The sequence below is a fragment of the Rhinatrema bivittatum genome, chromosome 11 (assembly GCF_901001135.1).
Source record: "Rhinatrema bivittatum chromosome 11, aRhiBiv1.1, whole genome shotgun sequence".
In the NCBI taxonomy this organism is placed as follows: domain Eukaryota; kingdom Metazoa; phylum Chordata; class Amphibia; order Gymnophiona; family Rhinatrematidae; genus Rhinatrema; species Rhinatrema bivittatum.
This window is the reverse complement of record NC_042625.1, coordinates 48,668,092-48,689,219: the sequence shown is the minus strand read 5'-3', so window position 1 is coordinate 48,689,219 and position 21,128 is coordinate 48,668,092. Positions and strand designations below refer to the sequence as shown.

General features: G+C 47.9%; 1 protein-coding gene across 3 annotated transcripts in view; it reads right to left on the bottom strand.

Moving 5' to 3' along the window:
* The window catches only part of LOC115100518 (protein HIRA), a 105,546-nt gene that overhangs the window by 83,662 nt on the left and 756 nt on the right, over positions 1-21,128 (bottom strand). The window contains exons 2-7 of one of the 3 annotated variants that reach the window (XM_029618993.1): positions 20,528-20,590; positions 19,502-19,612; positions 18,985-19,075; positions 11,491-11,585; positions 10,942-11,037; positions 3,363-3,523 (exon numbers count right to left, since the gene is read on the bottom strand). In XM_029618993.1, the coding sequence (XP_029474853.1) occupies positions 3,363-3,523; positions 10,942-11,037; positions 11,491-11,585; positions 18,985-19,075; positions 19,502-19,612; positions 20,528-20,590 (617 nt within the window). Of the gene's footprint in view, positions 1-3,362; positions 3,524-10,941; positions 11,038-11,490; positions 11,586-11,617; positions 11,678-18,984; positions 19,076-19,501; positions 19,813-20,527; positions 20,591-21,128 lie in introns of those variants that run through there. The other 2 variants (XM_029618994.1, XM_029618995.1) reach the window with 2 other exon arrangements.

The window sequence follows — 21,128 nt, the reverse complement described above, 5'->3', positions numbered from 1 at the left end:
GCCCCTGGGCCGACCCCTCATGGGCGAGGGATACTGTAACTGCTTTCTTTTATCTTCTGGTAGCTGTGGCCCTGGAGATTCACAGCGTTGAGACAGGTTGGAATTTAGATCAAGTTGAGAAGCCTTAATACAAAAGCAGCACAGAGTGCAAGGCACGTTTCTTGGTTATCGGTGCCATTGGCGGCAATAACTGTGCGTCCCAATCAGCTCGCGCTTAAAAAATTATATGCACACAAATTTAGAGCATCTAGACGGGGCGCTCAGCTTTTCCTGTATGCGCTTATGACGCTGTGCATGTAAGTATGAGCTGATGTAATGCACACAGCGCTTTCAGAGTTGTGCGCGTAAATACGCACTGATGCGCACAGCCGACGCACTGTGCGTACCGACGTCTTATGTAGGACCGTACAACACACACAGTAACGCACACAAGATGGTGCCGATGAGGCCAATCACACGGTGTGCCTAATGCAGGGCCTAGCCCACCGAGGGCTGCTCAACCCATTCATAGGCCCAATTCCCGTTTCCCTCCAAGGGAGTGGGAATGATGTCGGTATGGCACGCCACGCATTGAGACCGGAGGAAACCTACCGGATCGGTAAATCTTTTTTTTTTTTTTTTAAACTTACCTGGGCTCAGTACTTATCGGCTGAGTACAGAGACGGTCTCCGGCTGCAGGGGGAGAGGGCTTTGGCTGTCACCACTGCGCTTGGCTTCTTGCACCCGCTGCCTTTCAGCTGCTTCAGCAGCAAAGTCCACACTGGGATCCAGCTACCGAACCAAGGCACACCTCTGAGGGATCTCGGAAATCACATCAGGAATTCTCAACTAGGGGAGGGACCTTTAGGTATCACTGCAGGAGAGCGGGGCTCAATCTTTCTCCAATTTAAAAACAGAAATTTCTTCTTCCAAAGAGTACAGCGATCCCGATAGGGAAAGCACGTCCACATCTGCTAGGAGATGGAGAGATACTGAAGGGCTGAGGTCACTGCAGAGGTGTATCTAGGGTGACGTCAGCTTTGAAATCTGACTCAGTCTCCATCTGCTAGCAGGGGAGCATAAACCCATTGGTCCTGAGTCCATCTGGCTACACTCTAGGAAATCAGAAAATAATCACTTCATTCCCTACAACTACAATTATTTCTCCTTCTGCTACATCAGACCACTCTTGGGACACTTTTGAAACTGTGGCCAGTACCAGGATACTTCAAATTATATAAAAAATGAAACCCTCATCTTATCCCCTCACACCGTGTCCCACCATACTCTTTAAACTTATCAAAGATGACATTGCTTCACCAGTTGCACGCCAATTGTCAACTATTCTTTGTCTTCTGGTATCATGCCAGACATTCTAAAAACTGCTGCTGTCACTCCTATACAAAAGAACCCCACTATTCTCCAGAATGACTTTAATAATTTCCGACCAATTTCATCTCTTCCATTTCTTTCTAAGATTATTGAATCTGTAGTACTAAAGTAACTTACTAATTACCTGGATGAATATTCTCTACTTGACCAATATCAATTTTGACCACATCACAGCACTGAGACACTCCTACTGTCCAGTACGGACATTATCCATTGTGGCTTTGACTCAGGCACTTATGTATCAATTTTTCTTGATTTATCAGTTGCTTTTGATACTATTAATCATGAAATTCTGCTTTCTCGTCTCCATGACAGATTTTTCTGGTTCTGTTTTCTCTTGTTTCAATTCCTACTTAATCATACTCAACAAATTCATATAAACTCTGCCTGGTATCATACCCAGTAGTGAGGGGAAACCTCCTGGTTTCCCCTCACTACTGGGGTCCCCCAACGGTCTGCACGTTCTGCTGTTTTATTCAATATCTATCTCACCCCTATTTGTCATCTACTTTCAACCTAGGGCATTTCTTACCATATCTACGCTGACGACATACAATTTCACTTCTGACTTGGCAATCTACTTCACAATTAACTTCCCTGTGTCTATCTTCTGTCAAAACTTGGTTACTCCACAATAAACTTTTCCTAAATCTCTCTAAAACAAATTATGATCCTTGGAAATCCCTCTTTTGACAACATAACTACCACTATAGATAATATATCTATTAACATCTCAAAACACGTTCGCAATCTCAGAATTATTCTGGATTCTAAACTTGACATGCAAGTTCATGTTAAATCACTGGTTAAAATCTCTTTTTACAAACTAAGTCTTTTTAAGCACATAAAACCTTTACTCAACCCAACAGATTTCAGAACTGTCCTACAATCTTTGATACTTAATGGTCTTGATTATTGTAAATCCCTCTACCATGGTTTACCTCAATCATCTATCAGATCACTTCAGTTAATACAAAATGCAGCAGCACAGCTTTTAACTAATACTAGACTACATGAACATATCTCCCCAGCCTTATTCAACCTGCACTGGCTACCCATACAATGGGAGATTCAGTATAAAATCTTATACACTCTCATAACAATAAGAGTCCTTGGCTCTCTGCTATTCTACATATTTACATCCCCTCACGTAGCCTCAGATCTAAAAACCAAATTCTTTTGCAAGTTCCTTCCTCTACAGCTACCAAATTTGTAGTAACTTGAGACTGGGCCTTTTCCATCGCTGGCCCTATCATATGGAAATCTATACCATCTTCCTTGAAAGCTTTATGCAACAAAAAAGAATTTAAGAAAGAATTAAAAACCATCTATTTAAACAGGCTTTCAAAGAATTTGTGTAAATTATATAGTCTATTTGATTTTTTTTCTTGTGTTTGATATTTAAGTATTAAGTATTTTATTTTACTTATAATAATGTATTTTATTTGTACCTTATTATGCTTGTTTTACTTGTAAACTGCCCAGAACATTGGAGGGCGCGGTTAATCAATTCTTTTAAATAAAATAAATAAATTTGCTGGCAGGGGGACATAACCCACTTGTTTGGAGTGGTCTCACATGGACAATAAGGAAAGTCTGTTTCCTGCTTTCCCTCCTCAGACTGTGAGGACCTGGGCTGCACTCTTACAATTAGGAGGGAAACGGAGCCTTCCCACTGGCAAACAAAAAACCATAAGCCTCCATAGCTCATGAAATTATTTGTGTAATAAAAAGCACATTGGTCTGTGTAAACTGCATTAACAAGAGATAACATCAGCAACACTAGCACTCAAGAACATAGTTTAATGTATAGGAGAAGTTCATTTTAACAGTAAAAATAAATATAGCACATAACTTTATCCAATGAATATAGTCAAATTGGGAGTTTTTATGCCTGGCCTACAAATGTTACCTACAGTACTGCTATACACAGAGAGACAGAGTGTATAACAAGCTTCCTCCTTCAAGTGCACCCAGCACAGCACCGATACCTCATCAAATGGTTTGGTGATGCTTGTTTCCAGCTGCCAGTCCATGGTTCTCCAGACCTTCAGGCTACGGTCATCAGCCTGTGAGGCAATGTACTTCCCAACGGGGTCCCAGGTCAGACCCTTGACCAGGCCTGAGTGTCCACGCAGTGTGGCAATAATCTCTGGACCAGGAGAAGAGAGAGAATTTCAGAAAGAGATCTTACACTTGAAGTGTTTTGTGTAGGAGAAACACAAACCATGCCAAACTGGGCTGTTAATCTGCTAGGAAACAGTTTCTGCATAGGAGGGAAGAGTTACAGGCATTGTTTTTCTCACGAGATCTTCTTGGGGCTAAGGAGCTGGACATGGCGCATGCTTTTTCTTTTCACCTTGGCAGCTTCCTCCTGTTTCGCTATGCTTCCAGTGCAACTGGAACCAGCCCCTACTGGGTTCATCTGCAATTAACAAGGGTTTTACCGTTCTTCAATTCCCTCACCCATCCAGCCCATTTGCTGCAGTGACAATCCTAAAGATGAAGTGCCAGCCGGCCAGAGGGTCAGGTGTTAAGTCTGGAAATCAAAACCGAGATCTTGCACACAGTAGCACACGGTAATGCAGCTGGACCATTCGGTCAACCCAAGTATGGATTTCTTCTCCTCCCTCAGTTCCTCTTCATTTTATAAGCATGTTATTTCCTTCTACTATTTATTTATTTATTTAAAAATGTTTATATACCGCTTTTACAAACATAGTTTAATCAAAACGGTGTACAATGTGTCAATTAAACTAAAAATATACAAATAAAAACTCTAATAAAAATTACAAAAAACATGTATAAAATAAAACAAAATTAAAATCAAAATAATTAATTGTTAATAAAGCATATTAATAGTACTAATAGGTGCCATATGATTGGTGCATGAAAATGTGGAGAGTAACTGGTAGATTATTTAGTGGGTGTAATTTTAAATGCAATTTGAAAGAAATGTGTTTTTAAGGATTTTTTGAATTGGTTTAAGTTGGATATGGATCTTAATGAGTCTGGTAGTGCGTTCCAAGAGTTGGTCCTGCTATCGAAAAGGCTCTTTTTCTAGTAATATCTAGGCGTGCTGTCGAGGTGATGGCACGTCTAGAAAGTTTTTGTTCATTGACTAGTCTCACAGTCCTCTCAAACACAACTCTGAAATCAGAAGAGACAGCTTGAAGAAAGGAAGACTGGATCTTACCTGCTAATCTTCATTCCTGTAATACCACAGATCAGTGGGTTTTGCATCCCTACCAGCAGATGGAGTCAGAGAGCAAACCTTTGAGGTACCGCTACATAACTGAGAGTGCTACCTGCTGCTGTTCCTCAGTACTGACCTGTACCCAAGTCAAGATTAATCTGAACAGACGAAAGGGATCAAAGGGTTGGAAACCTCTAAAAATGTTAAGTATTACGCGTTCACAATGAAACACGAGAACTGGAACACCGCGGATCCTGACCAAACAATGCTACTCCTTATAATAAAGATTTTGCTTACTAACTTCTTCACTTTTTTTTAATAAACGTGACAGGAACATTCAGTCTTTGTGAGTCAACTGGGTGGGCTTCTGGACTGATCTGTGGTATTACAATAACAAAAATTAGCAGGTAAGATCCAAATTTTCCTTTCCTGAATATACCCAGATCAGGCCAGACCAGTGGGATGTACCCAAGCACCCCTAAACTGGGCAGGAACCTGAAAGACCCATGTGCAGAACACTCTCACCAAAGGATGCCTCATCCTGCACCCTCGCATCTAAGCGATAATATCTAGTGAAAGTATGAATCGAGGACCACACTGCAGCCCTACAAATCTCCTGCGGCGACAGAAGCCGACACTCAGCCCAGGACGTGGCCTGCGCCCTTGTGGAGTGTGCTCTCAAATCCACAGGAATCTGCCGACCTTTACAAATGTACACTGAATAAATCGCCTCCTTGAGCCAACGAGAGAGGCCTTGTCCCCTTTCTTCACTCTACCGTATAAGACAAAAAAATGATCGGAGCAACAAAATGCATTTGTGACTTCTAAACAGCGTAAGAGAATCCGCCGCACATTCAAAAGATGCAACTCTCTGTCCTGAGGGGAATCTCTCGACCACTCCGGAAACCCTGGCAGCTACACTGTGTGATTGACATGAAAGGAAGACACCACCTTTGGCACAAAGGAAGGCACTGTTCGCAATGACACCCTGTTGCTGTAAATCCGCAAAAATGGGTCCCTACAAGACAGAACCTGGAGCTCCGAAATCCTCCTAGCAGAGCAAATGGCCACCAAAAACACCGCCTTCAGCGTCAAATCCTTCAGGATCACTTCTCCTCAAAGGCTCAAATGGGGATCTGCACAGGACGCGGAGAACCAGCTATAGACTCCAATCTGGAGAAGTTTCACACCGGGGGGCACAAATGCTTCATCCCTTTGAGGAAGCTGATTACATCCAGATGAGCAGCAAGAGTCCGACCATGGAAATCGCCCTTGAGCGCACCCAAGGCTGCCACCTGTACGCGAAGTGAGTTGTACGCTAAACCCTTGGACAACTCCTGCTGCAGGATCTCTAAAATATGCAAGACTTCCACCGCCAGGGTGTCCAGCTGACGCTGAAGACACCACACTTCAAAAACTTTCCAGACCCTAACCTATGCCATGGACATAGCCAGTCTCCTAGCCTGAAGGAGCGTGGAAATGACCTGCTCAAAGTAACCCTTCAAACGCAGCCTCTGCCTCTCAAACGCCAGGCCGTGAGACAGAAGTGATTCACTCGATCCAAGAATATGGGCCCCTGACACAGCAATCCTGGAAGATGAGCTAGCCTGAGGGGACCTTCTACCGCGAGCTGCACCAGATCTGCAAACCAAGGTCACTGCAGCCACTCTGGCGCCTCCAGCACCACACTCCCAGGATACGCTTCTATTCACCTGAGGACCAGACTGATGAGAGGCCACGGGGGAAACACATATAGAAGGATTCCTGTTGGCCAAGGGCATACCAGAGCATCGAGGCCCACAGAAACGACCTCCTTTCTTCGACTGAAAAATCTTTCAGTCTTTGAGTTGACTCGCATCGCCATCAAATCCAACTGGGGAACACCCCACCTGGCGCAGATGTAGTTCTACGCCTCAGGGGACAATTCCCACTCCCCTGGGTCCAGCTGTTGCCTGCTGAGGAAATCCACATTGTCTACTTCTGCAACATGCGATGCTGCTAGACCTTCGAGATGGCGCTCTGCCCAAACAAACAGCCTCCGAGCTTCCAGCGCCACAACATGACTCTTTGTACCGCCTTGCTGACTGATGTATGCCATGTTGTCTGAGAACACCAGAACCAGGCAGGGGCAGGAAAACCTCCAGGGCTCAACGGACCGCCCTCATCTCAAGGCGATTGATGGACCAGGATCTTTCTCCTAGTAGCCAAAGACCTTGCATCGACCGGCCCAAGCAAACTGCCCCCCAACTAGAAAGACTTACATCCGTGGAAACCACCACCCAGTCCGGAGGTTCCAGAGCCATCTCCTTCTCTAAACTGAGATGAGAGAGCCACCACGAGACACTGGACCTGAATTCTCGAAGCAGAGGCAAGGGAAAATGGTACTCCTCCAACAAAGGACTCCACCTGGACAACAGCTTGCGTTGCAGAGGTCTCATGTGCGCAAAAGCCCAGGGAACCAAGTTCAATGTGGAAACCATGGACCCTAGGATTTGCAAATAGTCCCACACTGTCGGCACCGCCAGCCGAAGGAGACACTTCACCTGGGATTACAATTTCACCACCCGGTTCCCAACCAGGAAGACTCTGCCCTGCCGAGTGTCAAAAAGGGCTCCCAGGTACACCAAATAACTCTTCTGCATATTTATGATGCAACCGAGCGACCACAAGGTGATCATCACCCTCTGGAGAAACCTCTCACACGCCTCCTTGGACTTCACTCAAATCAGCCAATTGTCCAGGTACGGATGTACCAAAATTCCTTCCTTGCGAAGGGCCGCTGCCACCACTACCATCACTTTGGTGAACATGCGTGGCGCCATCGCCAGACCAAAAAGGAGGACCTGGAACTGAAAATGCTGGCCCAACACCATGAAACGAAGAAATTTCTGATGATGGGAATGTGCAGGTACGCCTCCATGAGATCTAGGGAAGCCAAGAACTCTCCCTTGCACATCACCACTACTAGGTGTGCAGTGTCTCCATGTGAAAACGCAAGACCTGAAGAGACTGGTTTACCTTCTACAAGCTGAGAATGGGACGAAAGGACTCCTCCTTTTTGGGAACCACGAAGTAAACGGAATATCTTCCCTGTCCCTGCTCCACCAACGGGATGGGAACTATGGCTTTTAGGTCGAGTAACCTCTGCAGAGTTCCCCATAGCACCTCCTGTTTGCTGCGGGAGACCACATGAGACTCCACAAAGGCCTCCCTCACTGGGCACGAAAACTCTAAGGCGTAGCCCTCTCCTATTACCTCCAGAACCCACTGGTCCAAGGTAAACCTTTCCCACTCCTCATAAAAGCTGGCAATCTGCCTCCTATAGCTTCTATGCAGGAGTGGGGAATCCTGGCTTCATTGTGCTGACCTTCCGCTTCCAGAGCCCTGACCTGTCCTATCTCTGGCCGAACTGCAAGCTTTATGAAAGGACTGCTGGCGTCCAATGTTCTGCTTCGCCGTGGAGCCAGAAGAGGACTTGCCAGACCGGAACCTGCAAGAATCCCAAAAACAGGGATGAGCTGGAAACACTTTCTTACTGGGTTTCCTGTCCTCCAGCAACCTGTTTCCCTTTGTCTCCCCCAACACCTTCATCAACCGATCCAAGTCCTCCCCAAACAAAAGCTTCCCCTTGAAAGGGAGGTTACAGAGCTGGACCTTGGACGACAAATCTGCCAACCAATTGTGTGGTCACAGAAGCCTACGGGCTGCCACCGACGAAACAATGTTACAAGCTGACGCACGAAACCAAGTCATACAGCGCATTTGCCATATAGGCGATCCCAGCTTCCAGGCGGGCCGCCTGAAAGGAACCGCTGTCTCCTGATGCTGTACGCTCCAGAGCCTTCTGAACCCAACACAGACAGGCCCTCTGCATCAAGCTGGTGCAGACAGCCGCTCGTAGACTCAACACAGAGACCTCAAACATCCGTTTGATTGCACCTCCAGCTTGCGGTCCTGCACATCCTTCAGGGAGGCAGCCGCCGCCACTGGAATTGTCATCTTCTTGGTAACAGCCGTGTCCACCTTCGAAACCTTCAGCAGGTCAAGGGCTTCTTCCATCAAGGGACAAAGTAGCCATCGCTCTACCTACCTTCAGAACCACGTCCGGTAAGTCCCACTCCCGGTTCACCAACTTCTGGATCTTCTTCAGCAAAGTAAAGGCACTTATGGGCCCTCTCAGCCCATCCAGGACTTGGTTAACCCCTCCATTATCCGACTCCTCCTGAGTGACTTTCACACCTAATTCCTCCAGAAACTGAGGAATCAGAGGCCGTAGGCCTTCTAGCCTGAACAAATGAACCATGCGTGGGTCATCCCGGCAACTGCCTGACGTAATCCCAGGTGCCGTAGGGTATCACCAGACCCCCTGTGAGGTCACCTTGGGCTCCTTATCCGTGGGGCAGCGTGGCTGCTCCACAGCCTGTTTTCTCCCAGAGCCTCTCCTTGCTAGGTAGGCTTTGAGTAAAAGGAGAATAAATTCAAAGAAAAAACCCCCGAACCATCTTCCCCCAAGCCTGGGGGACTATCCATTAAATCCCCCTCCCCATTAGAGGCTCCCTGCTCCACCGGGGAATGGGGAGGCAGGAAATTGCCATCTCGCGCTATGACCTCCTGATCCTCCTCCTCGGCGGTATCAGGAATGGGCCCAGCCGACCGGAGGTCTTGTTTCCCTCCACGGCCCCCAGCCAAGGAGCCCTCCTGCCCCAATCTGCATTCTAGGCAGAGGGACCGGGCATCTAGCCATGCCGCAGACGAGCCACAACCGCGGCATGCAGCCATCTTCTGCTTTGGCGTCATTAAGGCTCTCTATGCGGTGCTAGGCCACACACACAACGCCGGCGAAACACAGTGCACAAAACTCAGTCCTCGGGACCACAGCTGCACCAAAAACTAGCCCCTGTTGGCACGCTCCCTGAATCGCGGTCACCAGACTATCTAGCCTCACCGACACGCCGAAACAGCGAGGATAAAAAACAATCGCACTGAGCCCCCCCCCGAGCCTGTGCCTGCGCTGCTCACCACACTCACCCTGAACCCCGGACTGCTGGCGCACCACCAAAAACTCTTCCACCCCTCAGCACTCTTCAACACCTCCCGCCATCAAGGCCTACCACTGATGACTCAAGACAGCCTTCCCTGCTGCCAATTCTTCTTACTGCCTCGACTTATTCTATTCTATTTTTTTTTTTTTTTTTTTAACAAAGAAACTTAACTAAAACTTTCCTGACAGGATCAGTGGTGACCGAGAGAGAAGCCTTAGAGGGTCGAGGGAGCCAGATCCCCCCGCTATCAGACCTTCCGGTATGCTGCGGATGAAACCCAGTCAGAAGTATCCAACCCCCCCCCCCCCTCCCCACTCGTTCGCCTGGCTCCACCTGAGGGATGGCCCATGAAGGTGCCTAACACCTCAGGGAGTTTCCATCATCCTCTACCGCCCTATCCCTAACACTTTGTTATTTATTTATTTATTTATTTACTATCAACTCAACTGCAGATTTGCACCTCTACCTTCTGCTGGAGTCAGAGAAATACTGAGGGACTGCAGGTGGCACTCTCAGTTATGTAGCAGTGCCTCAAAGTTTTGTTCTCTGACTCAATCTGCTGGTAAAGATGCAAAACCCACTGGTCTGGACTGATCTGGATATGTTCAGGAAGATATGTTAGCTCACACACATGGCTTCTCCTGTCACTGGAGCTGCACAGACAAAACTGTGTCTCTGCGTACACTTCTCTTAACGGCACTCAGTATGTTGGGAACCTGCACCAGGGCCTTAGGAATATCTGTCACTTCAGACAAGGCCACAGCACTCTGGACTTCTCCTAACTTAGCACAGGAAACGTGTCTATACAAACTAAGCCACTGCCTCCTAACATGCTCAGAAGTAGGATTTTAAAGGGAAAGTTTTGCCCAAAATCTCAGGGTCAGGCCATTACACAATAAAGATGACAATGGCAGGCCAGGTAGATCAGGGGTAGTGCTGTGTGTGGTGGCGTTGGCTTCTGCTCCCTGGGTCACTTGGGGATGCTGCAGAGGTAGTCTCAGCCATCACTCAACAGCGACACCTGCTGGCCACACTCGGAGCTTCTTTAGTTGGGTTTCGAATGGAGAGGCAGTTTGTGGCCCCTGGCCGTCACTGGAGTTGCAGATTTGGGAGGGAGATAATAAGCTAGGAGGGGAAGAGGGAGTAAAAATCCTAAAAGCTCTGTGCAGTTGCAAATGAAGGCTCACTGCACTGTAGCTTAGTAGAGGTCAGCTCTGATAAAACTGTAAGTCCAATAGAAGAGAATGAATGCAGCAGATCAAAAAACAAAGATGCCAGTGGAATAAGAGAGAAGAGAGGTCACCTGGGTCAGTCACTATCACATGTTCGCACCTGGGAATTTAAGTGCGTTCCAGATCACCACCGTGTTATCCACGCTGCAGGAGGCCAGCCAGGCATCATGAGGGGACCAGGCCACATCCATCACATCTAGCGCGAAGAAAAGATGAACATGGTTATTCTGCCAGAACACTCCGTGTCATTCAGAACACTAAAACTATCAATACAAGTTAGGCCCTACATCCTATTTACAGCAACAGTTCTCTAATAAGCGCACTGTATATTAAGGACATCCCTTCACACCAAGATCTCCCTGACAATGCTGAAACTAAATGGCTCGATGCCCTCTTCTGGCAGGAACATCTCCTTATCCACCACTGTTTACAGTGTTATTTACTAAAAGTTTTCTCCCATTTTGTGTCTATGGGAAAAATTCTTATTAAACATAATTGTTACTTTTCAATATACAATATCCTGGATAATGGAAACACATCATCAACTTTATTTATGGAAGTAAAATGAAATGCAAGATCATAATGCTCCAGTTCTGAGAGCAAGAGACTATTGCTTTCCAAGCTTCTTTCCCCTGCAGATGGAACTCACCCCCAGAGTGACTTCTGAGGATGGATACACATCGCCACTGCTCTACATTCGCCAGTTTACTGCTGGAGCCAAAGACTGTGCTAGGCCCAATGTACCTGCATGAAAGAGGAACAAAATCCAATCTTACCAAAGCAACTCCACTTTGGTTTCATCCACTGCTTGCCATTTCGCTTAAGGAGTCAAACAGCTGTACATAAACCCCAACAGAAAGTAAAAATGAATTACAATATCATCACACTGATGCTATTAAATGAGAACCAGAATTCCATATAGCATGGAAAGAGAAATGAATTAGAAGGCAGGTCCTACACAAATGCAAGAGCTCAGCTGTATCCAAGTGAATGGTAGCACAGATCTTCCGATGTCTGCTGGACAAAGACTCAAGCTCTGTAGTGCTGTAACAGTGCATGAGCCTGAAGCACATAGACAAGTGTCATGCTACGGAGTTGACAAGCACCTGAGAGACAGTATATCAGCACATTTCGCTGAACACACTGGTTCTCGCAGATTAAAGAAGGAAAATTGGCTCTTACCTGCTAATTTTTGTTCATGTAACACCACAGATCAGTCCAGACAAGTGGGTTTTGCCTCCCTGCCAGCAGACAGAGTCAGAGAAACAAAACTTTGAGGCAGTGCTACATAACAGAGTGCCACGTGCAGTCCCCTCAGTATTGACCTGTACCCAAGAAAAGATATAACCCCAAAACCCCTTTCTCGGGCTAACAGGGAAAACTATCGGGTTGGAAACCCCCAAACACTGGAGCCCAAAATTCTCCCAAAAACTAAATCTGAAAAACCCAAACCATGATCAACAACTGCCCAAATACCCTGAAATGCAAATCAACTTGAACCAACAATTAGCCAAAAACAGTCTTTCGGCAGTGACGGGATGGGTCTCTGGACTGATCTGTTGTATTACAGGAATAAAAATTAGTAGGTAAGAACCAATTTTCCTTTCCTGAATATACCCAGATCAGTCCAGACAAGGGGATGTACCAAAGCACCCCTAGACTGGGCGGGAACCCAAAAAACCCACACGCAGGACACTTTCACTGTTGCGTCCGTTGGTCTCAGACAGCTTCGACCCTTGTGCCTCACCTTTTTCTCTGCTCTCCCCGCTAGCCTTGGGAAGATGGCTACCGCCGTGACTGCAAGCCGCATTCTCTGGCATCCCCGGAACGGCTATGGCAAAGCCTCACGCCGTGTTTCTCCTAAGGGCCTCCCACGTCTTTATTTATTTATTTATTTATTTCGGATTTTTATATACCGACATTCTCAATACAAGTATCGAATCAGGTCGGTTTACATAGAACAAAACTGTCGCAATAAAGGCGTTACATTAAACAGCGTTTCTTAACATATGAGTAACATATAACACGTAACTTTATCCACGTCATGTAACTTTATCCACGTAACTTTATCCACGTCATGGCGGGAACCTTATCCACGTAACTTTATCCACGTAACTTTATCCACGTAACTTTATCCACGTCATGGCGGGAACCTCGGCGGTGTCTCCCTCGAGTGACGTCACGCCATCCGGGTATTTAGCCTTTGCTTGTTTGCTAGCTCATTGAGTTAGCAAGGATTGGATTTGTCCAGTCTAAGCTACTCTGCCATTTCTGTGCTGCCGCTGGAAGCTCTCTCTGCCCTTCGGGGTATCCTCTAACCTGGGTACCCGCTCCTCGGGGGCCCTCTGCTTTCTTTCAGGTACCTTACTGGGATCAGGTACTCGCTCCTCGAGGGCCTGCTCTCCCTGCCTCGGTGCCTGCTACCATCTACTTCTACCTGGTGGAATTGTCAACCTTACAGCTACCATCTAGTGAGTAATCTATTTCTCAGTCTGTCTCATCTACAGCTCTGCCGTGCTGGGAAACCTACACCTGGATATCCCTATACAATCTTGGTGAGACGGGTCCCCTCTGCCAAGGGTCCCTGGACTGCTACCTCTGGATCTCCTCACTACTGCCACATCTGGTGGTATACATCAGCTGTACAATAAAAGACAAAACTCTGTGTTTGTGCGTCCTGAGTCTAGCCCAGTACTGTGGCTCCCTGTGGGGCTCCTCCCCGTGGGCGTGGTCATCTGCCACAGTACCCAAGAATCCACTCAAACAGCTCAAACCATAACACTCACCAAAGAATGCTTCTTCCTGAGCCCTCACGTTCATGTGATAATGCCTGGTGAAAGTATGCAACGAGGACCACACCGCAGCCCTACAAATCTCCTGAGGTGACAGCAACTGACATTCTGCCCAGGAAGTGGTTAGAAATCTTGTGGAGTGCACCTTCAGCCCCGCTGGAACTTGTCGGCCCTTACAAATATAGGCCGTGCAAATAGCCAATTTCAACCAATGGGAAATGGTAGCCTTAGAGGCTTTCTCTCCCTTCTTTCTGGCCCCATACAGGACAAAAAGGTGATCAGAGCGCCGGAACTATTCGATAGCTCCAGATAACGCAACGGAGTTCTCCTCACATCCAAAAGATGCAGCTCCCGGCCCCTAGGGGAATCCTTAGACCATTCTGGAAACACTGGAAGGTCTACCAATTGATTAACATGAAAGGACACCACCTTAGACCAAAAAGAGGGGACCGTCCACAAGGAAACCCTGTTATAGGAAATCCACAAAAAGGGATTCATGCAAGACAGAGCCTGTAACTCCAAAACCTGTCTAATCGAACAGAAGACCACCAGGAACACTGCCTTCAGAGTCAAAACCTTCAGCATCGCTCTCTTCAAAGACTCAACGTGGCCCCACACAAAACTCGCAAGACCAAATTAAGGCTCCAAACCGGGCATAACTTCCAGACTGTAAGTCACAAATGCTTGACCTCCTTTAAGAAGCGAACCATGTCCGGATGTGAGGCCAAGAACCTCCCTCGCCATTTGCCCCTAAGAGAGCCCAAAGCTGACACCTGAATGCGAATGGTACTATAGGCGAGACCCTTAGACAAGCCCTGTTGCACAAATTCCAAGATGAGAGGAACCTCCACTGACAGGGGATGCACCTGTCTCTGAAGTCACCAAGACTCAACACCCTCAGACCTGAATATATGCCAAAGTGACAAGTCGACGAACCAGGCGAAATGTGGAGATAACCTGCTCCGAATAACCTTCCAGGCGCAGCCGCAACCTCTCAAAAGCCAAGCCGCGAGACAAAGGTGATCCTCTCGATCCGAAAATACGGGCCCCTGATGCAGTAAAGTTGGTTGGATCCCTTCGGCTGGCTCATCTACCATCGTCTGATGCACCAGATCTGCAAACCATGGTCACTGCGGTCACACGGGGACTACCAACACCACAGAACCAGGATGCACCCCTATATGCCTCAGAATTCAACCGACCAGAGGCCAAGGAGGAAACACGAACAGCAGAATCCATGACAGCTAAGGGTACACTAGAGCATCCAGGCCCACCGAATCGACCTCTCTTCTGTGACTGAGAAACCTCTCTGTCTTTGTGTTGAACCTTGTCGCCATGAGATCCAGCTGCAGAACACCCTACTAGGCACAAATGTGGTTCCAAGCCTCGTGGGACAACTCCCATTCCCCCGGGTCCAGTTGCTCCCTGCTGAGGAAGTCTGCCTGTGAATTTCCTGCCTCTGAGACGTGAGGCTGCTAAGCCCTCGAGATGGCGCTCTGCCCATACGAACAAACGACGTGCCTCCGGAGCTACTGCCCGACTATTCGTTCTGCCTTGACAGTTGACGTACGCCACCGTTGTCCGAAAACATGCGCACCTGCATCCATGGTGACCACCACCCAGGCCAGGGGTTTCAGGTCCATTCCCTTCATCAGATTGTGCTGAGACAGCGACCAATAGAGAGTAGACCTGGATTCTCGCAGTAGGGCAACGGCAGATGATATTGTCCCAAAAGCGGGTCCCACCTTGACAACAGAGCACGCTGCAGAGGTCTCGTATGCGCAAACACCCATGGAATCAAATCTAACATGGATGCCATAGAACCGAGCACTTGAAAGTAATTCCAACCATTGGCAATATAAGATGAAGCAGTCATGTCACCTGTGCCTGCAACCTTCTCACTTAGTCTTCCGATAAGAATACCCTGCCCTTCCTAGTATTGAATAGAGCCCCCAGATACTCCAAGGATTGGGTCAGAACCAGATGGCTGTTTGACATATTTATGACCCAACCTAGTGATTGCAAGGTGTTCATCACCACTGAAATGACCTCTCGCACTCCTCCTCCAACTTTGCTCGAATGAGCCAATCGTCCAGGTATGGATGAACCAGAACTCCTTCCTTACGTACGGCCACAGCCACCACCACCATTATCTTGGTGAAGGTCCGTGGCACCATCGCCAGTCCAAAAGGAAGGGCCCAAAACTTAAAATGCTGACCCAGCACTATGAAACGAAGAAATATCTGATGGTCTATCTGCATCAGAATATGAAATTACGCCTCCGTCAAGTCCAGGGATGCCAGGAACTCTCCTTTGCGGACTGCCACTACAACCGTGCGCAGCGTCCCCATATGAAAACGTGGCACCCGAAGAGTCCTGTTCACTTTTCTGCAGGTTGAAAATGGGACAGAAGGTACTCTCCTTCTTGGGAACCACTAAGTAAATGGAGTACCTGCCCTGCCCTTGTACCTCCCACGGCACGGGCACTATGGCATATAGATCCAGTAACCTTTGCAGCGTCCACTACACCGCCTCCTACTTGCTGCAAGAGACCAAATGAGACTAGAGAAAGGCCTCCATAACCGGGCACAAAAATTCAAGAGCGTAGCCTTCTCTTATGACCTCTAGCACCCACTGGTCCGAGGTAATCTTGGTCCACTCCACGTAAAAGCTGGACAAGTTGCCCCTAAGGCTTCTATGCAGAAGTGGGACACCCTGGCTTCCTTGTGTTGATTTTCCACCACCGGCCCCTTGACCGATACCATCCCTGGAGCCTCTATGGCCTCTAAAGGACTGCTTTCAATTGCCAGTCGGCTTCGCAGACACGTTGGAGGTGGTCCTACCAGATGGAAATCTCTTCTAATCCTTGAACCATTTTCGAGAAGGAACACCTTTTTACTAGCACGCTTATCCTCAGACAGCCTGTTCCCCTTAGATTCCCCCAACATCTTCATCAGCTGATCCAAATCTTCCCCAAAGAGAAGCTTCCCTCTGAAAGGGAGATTACACAGCTGAGCCTTCGACCACATGTCCACTAACCAATTGCGCAGCCACAAAAGCCTGAGGGCCACCGCTGCCAAGACCATATACCTGGCTGATATGCGAACCAAATCATAGAACGAATCGCTACATAAGCCACCCCAGCCTCCAAACGAGCTGACTGCAGGGCACCATCTCCTATCGAAGTTGGATCCTGTGCTTTCTGCACCCCACACCGACAGGCCCTCTGCATCAAGCTTGCACAGACGACGGCCCAAAGACTCAGCGCAGGGACCTCAAACATCCGCTTTAGGTGAATCTCCAACTTACAATCCTGCACATCCTTCAAAACGGCAATCCCCGTCACCGGTATGGTCGTCTTTTAAGTGACCGCCGACACCGCAACATCCACCTTCAGTACCCACAGTATCTCCAAAGTCTCTTCCATCGGGGGATATAGCTTCCCAACTTCCTGATCTTCTTAGGTAAGGGAAAGGAACTCGGGGAGGGGGAGGCCTCAGCCCATCCAGGAACGGACTCACCTCCTCGCTATCCAACTCCTCCTGAGTCACTTTAACCCCCAATTCCTCCAAGACCTGGGGAATAAAAGCAGGGGACAGACAACTCAAGGATCATCCCCTTCCGATGCTTCATCCGGATCGTCCTTAGTTACATCCGGATCCACACCCAGTGCCACAGTCACGTCAGCATCTGGAATCATCCCTTGGTGGTCCAAAAGAACATCCTGTGGATTATCCATGGAGTCCCCCCATCCCTGGGGTCCACCTCCTACTCCGCTCAACACAGTCCCAGATGATGCAGTACATCCCTGGACCCACCTGCGACCCTCTTAGGCTTTTTTGGCGTGGATAGGGGAGGCCTAACTCTTGCCCACTTCCCCTTTGGCCCTTTCCTTGCCAGGAAGGCTTTATGCATCAAGAGGATACATTTTGGCAAAAATCCCTCAGGGCCATCTGTCCCCTGCTCCAGGCTATCGTTGGAGTCCCCCTCCATTAGAGTCTCCCTGAACCATAGAAGAAAAAGGGGGAGGGGAATCTCAGGGTTCCCTAGTTAAAAAGGACTCCTGCCCGCAGCCCTCTGTGGGTCCAGCTGCCTCGTGGGGCCCCGTAGACCTCTCGGCCACTGACACTGATGTGTCGTTCCTCCCCCCTCACCAAGGGCAGGAAATCCTCTTCCCCCGGTGCACCGCTGCTGAGGAAACTCTCTCTCCCGAAGCGCAACCAGGAGCGAGAATTCAAGCATGTAGACTCCAGCTCACATGCGCGGCACACTTCTCTGAGTGGTTCGAGCGCCATACCACTTGTTCCCGCGCTGATGGCCAACCTGCCACTTGCAAAAACCGCTGGCCTCAATCGCTGTTCTGGCACGCGCCTTTTTTTTTTTTTCTTAACCATGCTGCACCATTTCCCGCAGCATGGAAAAATCAGCTGGGCACCGCCGCGGAAAAGACCACTACTCTCCAGCCTCAGCACGATCTAGAGACGCATGAGGAAACAAATGTGGCCACACCAACCACTGCCGCGCCTCCTCTGCTACAGACCTGGCGGCTAATGTCGCTCCCCCCAGGACACACACAGCAGCACAGTAGTTAACTTCTGTCTGCAGAGGCCTGCAGCCCTCACTGCCTCATGGTCTTATCTTCTGCCGCCGCCGCCGCCCCCCCCCCCCCCCCCCCCCCCCCAAGCAACCAGCTGTTTGCCTTTCTGCTCCTTTCTTTCTTTTTCTTTTAACTTTAAAATCACAGATACAAAGGCAAAAAACACACATGGGGTACTTCCCTGATTCCGAGGCCTTGCAGACAGAGGTCTCAGAGGCCCTGAGGGAACCAGTCCCCTGACTTTCAGGGCTCCCGGCACGATGCAGGCGAACTCAAGACATGGGTTCCCAACCCTCCCCCCCGGACGCCAAGCTAAACCTGAGGGATAGTCCACCAAGGAGCCTAACATCTCACGGAGCTTCCTCTGAAATTATCCTACTTCAATTTCTCTCTCTCTCAATCTGAGACTGCAGGGTAGCACCTCCACCATCTGCTGGAGTCAGAGAAATACTGAGGGGACTGCAGGTGGCACTAAGTAAGTAGCAGTGCCTCAAAGTTTTGTTTCTCTGACTCCATCTGCTGGTAGGGAGGCAAAACACATTTATCTGGATTCATCTGGGTATGTTCAGGAAATAGAACTTTGATTCTTCGTGAGCTCTGGATCCTAAGTGAAATGCTGTGCAGGAGGGGAGCCTGGAATGCCATCCCTGTAGCACCTCCACCTGTACCACAACCAGAGCCTCATGTCCCCATGTGCTGTGGACCCCATGTAATTCACTCAAAGGATGAAGCAGTGAAACTTGACAATACTAACGCTGCTCGCTTCCACAACATGATGAGCTTGTCATCTCCGCCAGACGCCAGGTACATTCCGCTGTTTGACCATCGCACGCAGTTCACGCAGGCTAAAACACAAGAAAAGAATAAACCTCACATGACAAGTGCTTGTGCAGAATGGCGTTCACTGTGATGTTGGATTTCTGGTGTACCCTGAATACAGTCAGTGCAGGAACCTAACTCTCTTTCAGAGACCAACTCACTAAGCTTTTCCCCACTTCCCCATCCCGAGACACGGAACGAGAGAAAAGATTATGAAAATGCATTTTGTTTCCGGACACTTTTAGCTAAGTCAGACAGTTCTTTCAGCAGTACTATCAGCTGGGGCTCACACCAAGGTTATTCTATGCCTGGTAGTGTTGTGGCACAGTTGTCATGTGGAAGTATTGCTAGCCCTTGGAATGGTTTGTCTAGCTATAGCTTCATTTTCTAGCTTACAGACCTCTCACTGTGGAACGGCTGAGCCTGCAGGACATTGATTTGCAATACTGTACCTAAGTGATTGTCCATCTGGCAGAGCATCTTGGGAATATCTTCATTCTTTTCGTCTTCCTCTTTGAGCACAGGAGCCATGTTCCAGATCACAACCTTTCCGGAGTCTTGCCCTGGAAATACAAAGCCATCTACGAACACGCAGAGCAAGCATATCCTATCCAACCAGCTCTCACTGAGCACATGCTGCCTGGGATCAGAACATCACTTGCTTGTAGGATTTATAAACAGTTGACAAGTCTTGAAACATCCACCGTCCACATCAGAATGCTTTTCAAAAGCTTTTTCCTAAGAGCAGTAGATCCTTCAGCTCCTGCCAGAAAACATTACATGAAACCACCTTGCATTTCTGCGAGGTCTATTTAACCAATTCTAGGAAGGCCAAATGATTTAAGCCTTAATAAAATGTTCTGTTGCAGAGGGGAATGAGGCAATTCAGCCTTGGACAAAGCATTCCTGACAATTCCTGGTCTCATGACCTACAACCAGCTTTATCTTCAATTCCAGATTACACTAAAGAGGAAAGGGCTGTCTCTGACAAACCCAAGAGAGCTGCAGTGAGCACAGGGGACTAATCCTTCAGGTATAAAGCAGGTGGAGACAGCATGCTCATATCCTACACTAACACCTCACTATATCAGACCTGCTCTACTTTTATTTAGGAGGCAGTGCAGCTCTCACAGGTCACTAGAATGGAAGATTTGAATAAGTCTGAAATCTTCAAACTTCCTGGAATAGAAGGTTTATGTACCTGAGGAATTACGTATTACACAAGGCAGCTGTCCCTTCTTTGTCATTTCTTTGGAATATGGATATGTGGAATTAAAGGTCAATAAAAAGCTGTAGGTAATATCTTTTTAATGGACTAGTGTGATCTGATGAAGAGGGCAGCTGTCAAAAACTCATCACTGATGTATTGAATTAGTCCAATAACAAGGTCTCACCTACAACTTTTTAGTTAACCCTTAATTAATTCCATGTACCCAAGTGGACGAATGAGGCAACCAAAATTCTTTGCTTTAGCATACCTTGCCCTCCAGTTACAAACTTCGTCCCGTCTGGATGGATATCCACAGAAAAGATGGGCTTGCCTAGGGATAGGCAGAAAGCAAAATAAAAATACAGGACTGCTGTTGATGCAGCCAAACCATGCAAGTGGAAAGCACTCTGATGTCTTAAGGGCCTTCTTTCAATATGGCAGAAATAGGAGAAATCACAGACCACAGAGGTTCTTCAACATGAATACTCATCTTTTTATTCAAAGAGATAGACACAGCAAATTCACCTATCTGGGAAGGGCTATAATAATGTATTTATGATTGTACACCACTTGTGAGCATTTGTTTTAAATCAGGAAAGCATTTTATAAATGTCATTAAATAAATCATTTATAAATGCTTATGTTCCCCCCCCACACACACACACACTTTCACAGACCCAATAGACATGTCCTCGGTTCTAACACAGACCCAATGTGTGATGTCCCCATTCCCTGCACAGACCCAATGCCTGCAGGACATATCCCTACCCCTTACACACATGTTCCCATCCCTTTGCACGGACCTAATGTCTGTAGGTCGCGTCACCATCCCTTTGCACAGATCCCATGTCTGCAGGACGAGTCCCCCA